The sequence below is a fragment of the Patagioenas fasciata genome, chromosome Z (assembly GCF_037038585.1).
Source record: "Patagioenas fasciata isolate bPatFas1 chromosome Z, bPatFas1.hap1, whole genome shotgun sequence".
Lineage (NCBI taxonomy): Eukaryota > Metazoa > Chordata > Aves > Columbiformes > Columbidae > Patagioenas > Patagioenas fasciata.
This window is the reverse complement of record NC_092560.1, coordinates 77,118,875-77,129,770: the sequence shown is the minus strand read 5'-3', so window position 1 is coordinate 77,129,770 and position 10,896 is coordinate 77,118,875. Positions and strand designations below refer to the sequence as shown.

Here is a 10,896-nt window from a genome sequence, read left to right as displayed (position 1 = left end):
TTGAACTGGGAGATAAAACTATATTGTTTTATCACTGTAACTTCATGTCCAAAACACTGCACTCTTGCATTGTGAGTCAGGTCTATTAAGAACAGACACAATCGTGCACTTGACTTAATAATCCTGTAGTCTGCTCCAAATATTGACCTCCCATCCAGGAGCAGATGAATAGTGAATTGTTGATGCTCGCTAACACCCCTTCAGCATCTCCTGGAGCTCCCATTGCTTTATCCTTTTGCCCACAGCCCATACTACCTGCCAGGTACAATGATGCTGCCTGACGTGCTGGGTTTCTTCAGTGCATTTGTGTGGGACCAACCTGAGGAGACCCACTACAGCAGCCAGTGGCTGGAGCAGAACAGCCAAGTGGCGGCCAGTATAAAAAAGGGGAGGCTACACCAGCTATGAACATAGTTGGGCCAACCAAAGGGAAATAAGCGTTGGGCTACAGCTTTCCATTACTTGGGCTCCCAACAATCTGCCACCATAGAAAACTGCCTATTTTATGAAATTAAACCTTCCTAAGATAAGAATTTCTTCCAGAAAATCATGAAACCAAAGATAGAATGGGATAGGGTCTGGTAAGGCAAGAAGAACAACCACAAGGAGAAAGACTCTTGCCAGTAGCATTTTCCTCGTAGCAAAGTGTCACTGACTCTTCTCTGAAATGGAGACTACTTCAGGACTGCCAGAGGTCACAAGCAGCCCACTGAGCTCGGGGACTTCTCCTGACATGGACAAAGAAGATACAAGGGAGGGGAGAAGGTGCAAGTTACCTCTCAGATTAGAGTGAACCTCTCAGCAACTCACCTTCAGTCCTTTTCAGAGCCTGGAAAAGTGGCTTGGAAACTCATCAGTTATCCTGAGATGGTGGATGTAGACTCTAAGGCTGTCTTGAGACCTCCTGCTGCCTGTGCAGTGTCGGGGCACCTCTTCCAGTCTCCCCTGGCCCCAGTGTGGACAAAGCACTCAATGAAACACAAAACCAACCACAATGAACAGATGAAGCTTTAAATCAAATTAAATCAATGAGGAAACAAAATCAGTGCAAGTACTGTCTTTATTCTGTGAAATTATAAAAGACGAATATCTAATCTGAAAACAAGATCCCCATACAGGTGAAGCCAAAGCAAACAAGACTCCATGCAAGCCAGTGCTGTAGTTTGTCATGGGCTTTGATTAATCCAGCACTAGAAAGAGTCAGAAAAGTAACTTCAAGATGAATCCTAACAGGACAGGGAGGAAAAGAGTGTCTGGAGAGGCAGACCCAGAAGAGATTCTGACCATGGCAGAAGCTTGTTTGCATTGGAACCGTCTTAACTTTATGTCCATCACTCCCAAATTGTTTTTTCCATCTCCTACAATACTGCATTCAGAAATGGTGGTGCAACCCTTCATGGCAGCTTTCAGAGACAGTCCACCTACACAGGAGAAGAAGTACATGCCATGAATCATGGTAACCAGTCTCCATAGCGATTCCCTCCCTGGCCAATGAGGTCTGCATTTCCACCTGAAGAACTGCCCATTCTTTATGTCTGGTTTGTTTCCATCCCCTGTCTGTTTCCATCCCCTGAATGTGTTTGAAAAAGCAGCAAGGTCACCTTGGTTAACTTGAAATAAAAAGGGCTTAGGATTTGTGCTTTCTTTCTTTCTGCTGAATAAAGATGGTTTTTTAAAATATATAAACATTTCAAATTTTAAAAAATTGTAAAGCTTTACAACAGTTTTATTTCTCTTATTTAAATATTCTTCTGTTCAAACCTTGCCCATCTTCCTAAAGAAACCAGGGCTGTGTGGCAGTACTTCAGGTGTTCATTGACTCCCCTCTCTGATCTTCTCATGACATTTGAACTGGATGAGTTTTTCCCAGCCAAATTTGACATGGTGTTGAGAAGTCTCAAAGACGTTACAGATGAGCCATTTACCCAGGTACATCCATTATCTAAGGCCTTAATGGATTTAGCCAAACCAACAGAGAAACCTCCCTCAAAGGCCCATGGGGGAGAGCCAGAAACCTGAACTTCTCCTTTACCAAAGCTGGAACATCTGCCTAAGAAGGAGACTTGGGAAGGTGCTGGGTGCCTAAATCCCCATTCAGATGTTCTTGCTCCCATAATTTGCATTTTCTCACACTCCTCATGTTTCTCTGCTGCACAGGCTATGGAGTCTGGAATATTCTGCTGGATGTTTTTGTCTCAAATTCAAATAACATACAAGGGTGCCTCATTAGTTCCTCACCTTCCTTTGCTCCCCTACACTGCTGTTTCTTCTGCACAGCTCAACACACTGCACAGGTCTCCTCTATTTGCAGTGGGTGATCAATCAAGTCAAGATAAGTTTGGAGCATTTTTTATCCCAGTTGTATAATGAATTAATTGCACCGCTCTATTTCCATTGTGGTGACTAAGAAAATGCTTGTTTTCCCTCATGTTTACTCTATGAAAGAGCTTCCAATGCAGGGTTTGGTCAACACAATTATGAAGTATATAGGAAAGACCTTCAGGCATCACACCATCACCTGGCAATATTATCAACTCAGAAAAACTTTATCCATAACCATACAAAGGTTTGGTTTTTTTTCCAGTCTGCTGCTACAGCAAGTGCCACTGCTCTTAATTTCCACCTTATCTTTTCTGCCTTCTGGAGCACAGGATGGGACTGCCATGAAACTTCGAAGTCTTTTACCTGTTCTTATATCAGCTTCAACAGTGTTCTCTTTCAGTTCCCTGTCTCTTCCTCTTTTTTTTCCTTCACACTTTTTTCCCGTTTTTATTTCTTCGTGATACTTCATCTTAGACTGATTTCACCCATTTAACCAAAAAGATGAAAGACAGCCCCGAACAAAAGGCAGTTACCGGAATTCATTAAGCCAGCAAGGTCAACACATTGGGTTTCGGATCCAGTGCAGTTTACAATTTCGTTACCGCACTGGAAGGAGTCTACGCTGTAGCAGGCGGGACACTGGTATCCGTTGGGCACGTTGTCCTCTGGTGGCACTAGAAAGAAAGAGATGATAGGACAAAATTGGTTTTAAGGAAGGAAGAAGTGGGACAAATGAGGTGATGGCTTAGCCTAGAAAGCCTCACCTCAGGTCGGGGCAAACAGAGAGGGGATGTGGTATAAGGAAAAAGGGCACTTACAAGAGACAGAGATTGTTTGACAGTCATCACCAGTGCAGCAACCCAAGTGGCTTCTTGCTTTTACCTTCCCATAGTTCATGGTGATAGGGCCAAGGTGGCAAATGCTGGATGACAGGCAGGTCTTGATGGATGAGGGGATTGTCATCCCCCCTGTAACAAAGTGGAAGGCAGCACCAAGTCGTTAACCACAATGGGGGAAAACAACCCATTAGTTCCTACAGCAGCTGCTAGGTAGCCGTCCTAGAGTGTGAGAGGGATCTGGGGACAGCAGAACCACCCTGAGAGCAGCATTGGTGATCCTGGTGATCCTCTCAGAGAACCAAGGGTGCCATCGCATCTGAGACACCAGTGAGGAATCTCTCCTTCTCCACACTATGCTTAAAGGCAGGGGAAAAGCACGACTCCTCATGGCCATCTGGCCTTGCTGCAGATATTCACCGTGGCAAGATGCCCCAGCCACAGAGTATATGAGGTGACTCACATGTCTCTGACCCACAGCCCACATTTCTTCATGCGGCCCTCAGAGCACAGAGTCTATCACAGCCACAAGCATCCTGATACAGGACAATCTAGTCTTTCTCATGAACCAAACCCGAAATGTGTAACGTGGGCAGATCAGTTATGTTGCAGTCTACTGAGGCCCCAGCAGTGCTGTGAGGAAGGAATGTGGCTCTGCACAAGTGGAGGGAAGACATGCACCAAAGCTGGTAGGGTATGAGATAACCCCCAGCCTAAAAGCCAACGATCACATTACTGAAGCTGGGCAATGACTGTGGCCATGCCACTAACACAGCCAAGTGTGCTGTTGTGTCAGGACTCAGCACCCATCTTTGGCTTATCAATTGTGGGGACATGGTGAAAGCTCAGCCCTGGTGGTGCCATCAGGCCACCTGGTATCCCCTTCCCTGCCTGAAGAAGGAAGTCAGGTGCAAGCCAGTTTCTCCTCCACCTGTGACCAGGGCATCTTCAGCGCTAGATGCCAGCAGCCTTGTGTCCCTCGCAGTCCAGGCTCTCAGCCCATCTACTCACCTTAGCCAGAATTAAAAGCCAATGTCTCCTCCTACTGCCTAGGTCTGCCCCTCCACAACTAAGAACAAAGTAAGAAACTGCTCCTCAAGATAGAGGAATGGAGAGCTTTCCTCATCCTGGACCGCCCTGATTTCTGAGTTCTCAGTCACTGAAAAGGAAAATGGACAGTTTATCCAAGGACTCACCCTAACGCCAGTGACAGATGTGGAGAGAGAAACCCATCCCCTGGCCCCCCTCCGAAAGATGTGCTGGCACACAGCCGTGGTGGGTGTCTCACTTACCTATCATGACCTCATGCAGAATGATGCCGCAGGTATCTTCACCACCAGTACAGGTTTTCATGGGGCCAGAGCAGCTTTTCCCTATGCTGTGACAAACCTCACACTGAAGGGAGGTCGCTGGGGAAAGGAAGAGGACAAGTTCCTGGGTAACAGTTATGAGGGATCTCACTTCCCCTTTCATCAATATTTTGATTCAGCATTTGATCAGCACTTTTCACATTCCTCTTCCTTTATTTTCTCTGTTTCATTGCTCAATTTGTGAGTGGTTTTTTTTTTTTCTTTTTTACTTATTATTTCTATTATTATTTATTATAGTATGAACTTGAATTTGGGCAAGTGCTGAAAAGCCATTTTGGGGTAGCATTTTACATTTTAACCACTAATACTCACCCAGCTTCTCTCCTCTTCTATACAATTATGTTTGCCTGGTTTTCCTGAGGTTGCTAAGGAAAGCGTCCCCACAAACCCCTTTGTCCTGGTAGGAATTCAGGTGTCCCTGGATTCCCAGGCCTCAAATCCTCTCTTTGCAGTGAGCAGGGACAACCAAGATCTGGGGGTGAAGAGTCTGCCAGCGGGTATTAACTGTGCTATGTACAAACTGAGGAATGGTATATTTCTTTGTAGGTGTTAGGGGAAATCACTTTACCAACTGCCTGCTGGAACATCCCAAGGAGACCAGAATATCAGGCAGTCAGCAGGAAACAATTAGAAAATAATAAAGCGTTTATCAACAAACAGCATTTCTTCCCTGAGACACACTCTTGGAGACCCATGGGCTCAGCATATAGATTAAGAGGTCCAGAGAATGTGACGGTTCCCTAAACCCGGGTGCCATCTAAGGCACCTTATAGTGGCTGGGACATCTACATAAGGTGGCATGTATGACACGAACCTCTAAGGCACCAGTACTCTTCTGGAGCACAGCTGAAGGATATCTAAGATGACATATAATGTCCAAAATCTCACACAGCTATGGGCATGAGCAAAATAAATGAGCCCCTAAGTTTGTGGTAAATGGTGGCTGGAGATCAATTCAGGTGACCAAAGGTCTGTCTGCCTCAGAGCAACCTGAATCACTCCTGTGACTGTCCCAGCTAGATCACCAGTGACCGCTGTGGGAGCTTAGACAGCCGGTTCAAATTGAAAATGCCTAGACCTTCATCTGCACATTAGCTCATAGCACCAAAGATCCCCCGAGACCAGCCACCCCCTCTGCAGTATAAATCCCCCTGGGTGGGGGCTCCTATGGCTCAGACAGCAGGAACATCCCCACATGTGGAGCACGAATTCCCAGACCACGTCCACGTCTCGCCACCCCTCAGGTCCCAATGGAAACTCACCTGGGTCCAGGAAAGCCAAGAAGAAGCTGAGGCCAAGGGACACTTTCATGTTGACAGGATGTAAGCACAGGGAGCTGCCAAGTCTTGCTGAACACAGCACTGTGTGCCACAAGAGCTTAATAAACTGGAGGGAAACAGGGTGTTTTGGGGAAGTGGTGGCTGGGGAAGTGCTCTGAAGGATATAGGTACTGCAGAGCACTAGCATGAGTGTATGTTTTTTGTTTTTTGTGTTTTTTTTTTCATTTAAAGCACAAGTTCTGCCTTTTCCTCTGCACGAGGAATGCTGTTTGCCTTTCCCTAGTCTAGACTACGCAGCCTGTGGGGCAAAACTGGCTTGCTTGGGGTCTATCAGGTATGTCTTCGGCGCAGACTTTGTTTGAACAACATTCAGCCTCCGCCATACATATGAATGATGGAGAAGAAACCATTTGAACAGCCCTGTTGTGCTCTCACCATTAGGCCCAAAGAAGAGAACTGTAGCAAGGGCCAGCTGGGAATTTTCCTCGTGGCTGAGTTTTTGCTGGCTGCTTTCCCAACTCGCTTCCCATCAGACAGTCAGGAGCTCTCATACCCTGAATACAGTAGCAAAGCAGGGAGCTTCCTCTCCAAGCTGGCATGAAGCTCCTGTTTGCAAAACTACTGCCAATGCACACCTTGGAGCAGGCTCAGTCAAGGGTTCCTGGAGTTGAATATGTCAGAGCTGCAAACAGGGCCTTCAGGGTGCAGGTTTTGATACAAAACACTTGGAGGTTGATAAGGAACTCTTCTATTGTACCAACAGGCTTCAAATCAAACCAGCCAGCAGGGAGAAAGCATCAGCCTGGCTATGAGACAGCCTGACCACAGCTTGGGTAACATTGCAGCAAGTTTTCCATGCACTGAGATCTCATGATGAGCTGATGCTAAGCAGCTTGGACCAACGTGTCATCAGCCTAAAAGTCCCCTGCCCCTTGTGTATGTGTTATCAGCACGTGTTACCTCACTGAAACTGTTCCCCACGCTGCAGATATCCTCTTTACTCTTGTCCTACACCAGATCAGACACAGACAGTTAGTTTATGGTCGTCTGGGACTATTTGCATGGACAGTAAAGAAGAGCTGAAATGCCCTTGTGGACCGTCTCAACTGCCATTTCAGTTCCTTGGTGAGACGTTGCTCCAGATGGACTTTTTGCTGTGTGGCACAGCAGGGGTGCTGGGCTCATCTGGCCTCCAGACAAAAGGGCAACACAAACAATGAGTTTTCCACAGCAGGGGCATGCAGACCATAAATACAGAGGGGTAATGAATCACAAATATGAGGTGCAAAGACCTTCTGAGGCTCACTCAGTCCTTTCCGCTGCCCAGGACACCTCTAGCACAGGACCAGGGCTACCTGTTGGGATATATCATGTATTATAGCAGGGAAATCCAATCTGATGTGGACAGAATCAGTCTCTGAACCTGGTAGGGCTAGGTGTTCGGGAAGGAGCAGAGAGAGTTTCACTGCCGAGATTTCCTGCTGATGTGCAAATGAGCTAAGCGTTGTTCTTGGCTCTACCAAGACTTCCTGCAAATCCACAGAGAAAAATCACAGGTCTTGCTGATGTTTCCACTCACTCTTTTGCTTTCTTCTTCTGTTTCTCTCTCCTATCTTACTATCTGCTTTTCCCATTTGTGACTAACCTCTTTGGAGGAAAAGTGGTCATGTGATATTTCCAAGTACTTTGAGCAGTCCAGTGTGATCTCTTCTTGGCTAAGCCCACAGCACTATGAGAACAGAAATTAGTACAATTACAATGCATAAAAGCCTAGATACTCCAATGCCCATAAAGCTGGGGGAATGATATCATAGAATCATACAATCATAGAATCATAGCATAGTTTGGGTTGGAAGCCAAATCTAGTCCAACCCCCCTGCCGTGAGCAGGGACATCTTCAACCAGATCAGGTTGCACAGAGCCCCGTCCAGCCTGGACTTGAATGTTTCTGGGTATAGGGCTTATATCACCACCTTGAACTTCTTTTTTAGCTCAGAAAGGGTCTCATGCCACAGTAGGTATGTTATGATGAAGTCAAACTCCTGACTGCAGCCAGTCCAGGGTTAATATTCATACTGCATTGATGTTAAACCTCAGACTGAATGAAACCCTGTCCCCAGGCAGGCTAGGGTACTCAGATCAGGGTGATCCTGCCATTTAACTGTATAGGGGTCTGCAGGTACAGATGGGGAGATAGGTGGATGTGACCGTCTTCAGTGATTCTAATTTCATGCCCTTTCATGTAAGATGATTGCTGAAGTGCCTGGGCGGTTTTCCCTGAATGACATGACTGCACTAGCCTCACTGAATTATATTGAACTCACCTGTTTCCCACCTCTTATGGAGAGAGGGTGTGAAGCTGCAGCCTTTTCTTGTGCTTTTTTAGAGATGAAAACAAGCATAACAAGGAGGAGCCACAATCTGCAGCAATAAGAGACTTGGAAAACAAGACTTGTGAGAGAAGATGGAAACAATGGAAGTGCTCAGGGGACACACGGTCATGTAACTTGTATCTGCAAAAATAATGGCTGAATAGGAAAAACTATCATGGATGCTTACATTAGGTGTTGGGGGAATTTTCTAACAGTGACAATAGTGAAGTTGATTGCCCAGGAAGGTATGGATTCTCCATCCTGGGTGGCTTAGAAAAACAGGCTAAACAAATATCTACTAGGGAATTATTTAAGTTGATAGGATCCTGCTCCAGGGCTGAGAGGTGGATTAGATGCTCTCTCTCAAGATTCTTTCTAAATTGGTTGCTATAATTTGATTTCATTGGAGTGCACAGAGCACCTGGCTTCTGCAGCACCTCCACACTTCCAGAAGCAGAGGAAGATGATAATACCACAGTGACACTCCAAGGGGAGGTGATGCAGAGGGTGGGGAGGTCACAGAAATTCGCGAGGTGAGAAAAGTTAGAAATCCAAACCTGGAAACAGTATTGGCAGGAAGGTGAGAAGAAAGGGATAAGTTCAAAAGAAAGATGTTCAACAGAAAAAAGACACCCATCTCGGCTAGAACATGGACAAAAATCGTACGTGAATTTGTCATGCAGGTTTGTGGCAGAAAATGCCAGTGGGTGTCATAGAGTCATTTAGATTGAAAAAGAGCCTTAAAGTCATCAAGTCCAACCCTTAAACTAACGCTACCAAGGCCACCACTAAACCACGTCCCTAAGCGCCACATCTACACGTCTTTTAGACACCCCCAGGCATGGTGACTCAGCCACTTCCATTTACAGCCTGTTCCAACACCTGACAAAACTTTCTCTAAAGAATTTTTTCCTAATATTGAATCTAAACCTCCCCTGGCACAACTTGAGGCCTTTCCTCCTTGTCCTAAGAGCCCAATCATAAAGATATATCATCAAATCATGAAGCTAATTAATCAGGTTTACATCACAGCTGAAGAACCCAGGTCAGAAAGCTCTGTGAATAGTAAGGGAAGTGGTAACAGTGTGACAAAGAAAAGAAAAGAGAAAGGGCTGGGTGTGCACAGCTGGCATAGGAGGTGCTGGGGAAAAGCCTTATATAGACCTAAGTGGGGTTGAAACAGAAGGAGATGACAAGGGAAATGACAGTGATGGCTTTAAGAAAGAAATTTGATCAGAGCTAAGGATAAACTCTCCAACAGCGAGATCAGCTGGGGCCAGGAGGGGCACCCTGTTCCTGTGTTGAAACACTTGGGATCGAGCCAGAAGGGCAGCGCATTCTGGGGCTGGCGGTGAAGCCAACACAGCCCTGGGACCAGGCTCGCGTGCTCGGCTGCCAGCTCTCCTCCCTCGCAGTCACTGTCACTCCAATGCACGGCAGCACGGCGGCAGAGGGTCCCCTCACAGCTGCTGGGAAGCCAGCAAAGCACTTTCTGCAATGGTAGAGAAAACAAAAACCTGGGCAGAGGCCTTTGCAAGGCAACTACTCAGCCTGAAGATGCAGCTCATGTTGGCAATCTAAATCCAGCTGATGTGTCCCATATGCAGATACCCTGGTCTGCAGACGCCCTTTGGGAAAATGGCTGTATTTATTTGAGGTTCACTGGGGATCACTAACTGTGAAACCACGTCTGGCTCAGAAAGCCCCGACACTGAAGCAGCTGAGGCTGGCAGAGTAGCGTAGAGACAAGAGTAACATACATAGAATCATAGAATCATTACAGTTGGAAGAGACCCTCAGGATCATCAAGTCCAGCCATAAACTAACCTAACTCTAGCACTAAACCATGTCCCTAAGAACCTTGTTTAAACACCTTTTAGCACGTTTGCTCTGTTCTTTCTCAAGGCGTCCACTAGCTTCTTGTTTTGTCGGGTTTTTTTTCCATTTTCTATCCCCAGCAGAGCTCAGGTACTGCATCCTGCAGCCAGCTCTAGGGAGGAGCACCTCTTGGGTAAGGATCAGCCACCCAACAGCTGCAGCAGCAGCTGGACAGGGTTGGGGTGACTCAGCTGAGCAGCCCCCATCACACCTGTTGCCACTGTTTGTAGCTGAGCAGAGATGAGGAACAGGTGAGGCTCAAATCAAAGCAGAGACCTGAGGAAGAATATGGTGAAGCACATGCTGCAGGTAATGGATGACGTGGTCAGATGCGTGTCACTGTGTCAGGTTGAAGCTCTGTAGACATGGACCTTGCGTGGCCTGTTTGTTCAGCTAGGTCCGCAGGGTCACCCATGCTGATGGCAGCCACACCATTACTGTCTCCAGTGACTCGACATTACCAGGACACAGCTCAAGAAACAGCTGGGTGGGCTATCATGCCCATAATATCCATTTTTAACTACAATGTGCCTCTTTTTCTGTTAGAGGGCGGTCCTGACTCTTAAGCCTCACTAGGCCAACATCTGTGCTGTGCTGACATAGGGCTGCCAGTGACCACAGGACCGTGGACACCCCTGGCACCTCTAACACCACCAATAAGAGAGAAGTCCAAAAATCCAAGGCACAGCTTCTGTGGGAGCAACAGAGCGAAGGTATCTCCCTTACCTACCTTCACCCGTGGTGAAGATGACAGAGCCACAACATGTTGGGACAGTTCAACAGTGAAGTCATCTACAACCCATAAAACACCTGTAGAAGAAGAATCAAATCCACCCAT

General features: G+C 46.7%; 1 protein-coding gene across 1 annotated transcript; it reads right to left on the bottom strand.

Moving 5' to 3' along the window:
* Nucleotides 1–1,050: 1,050 nt before the first annotated feature.
* On the bottom strand, nucleotides 1,051–5,949 carry LOC136115264 (phospholipase A2 inhibitor gamma subunit B-like). The gene is made up of 5 exons (XM_065861267.2): nucleotides 5,791–5,949; nucleotides 4,451–4,567; nucleotides 3,141–3,290; nucleotides 2,856–2,996; nucleotides 1,051–1,421 (listed from the first exon to the last, which is right to left on the bottom strand). Exons 1-5 carry the CDS (start codon nucleotides 5,837–5,839, stop codon nucleotides 1,201–1,203), a joined length of 678 nt encoding a protein of 225 aa, XP_065717339.1. The 5' UTR covers nucleotides 5,840–5,949; the 3' UTR covers nucleotides 1,051–1,200.
* Nucleotides 5,950–10,896: the final 4,947 nt, after the last annotated feature.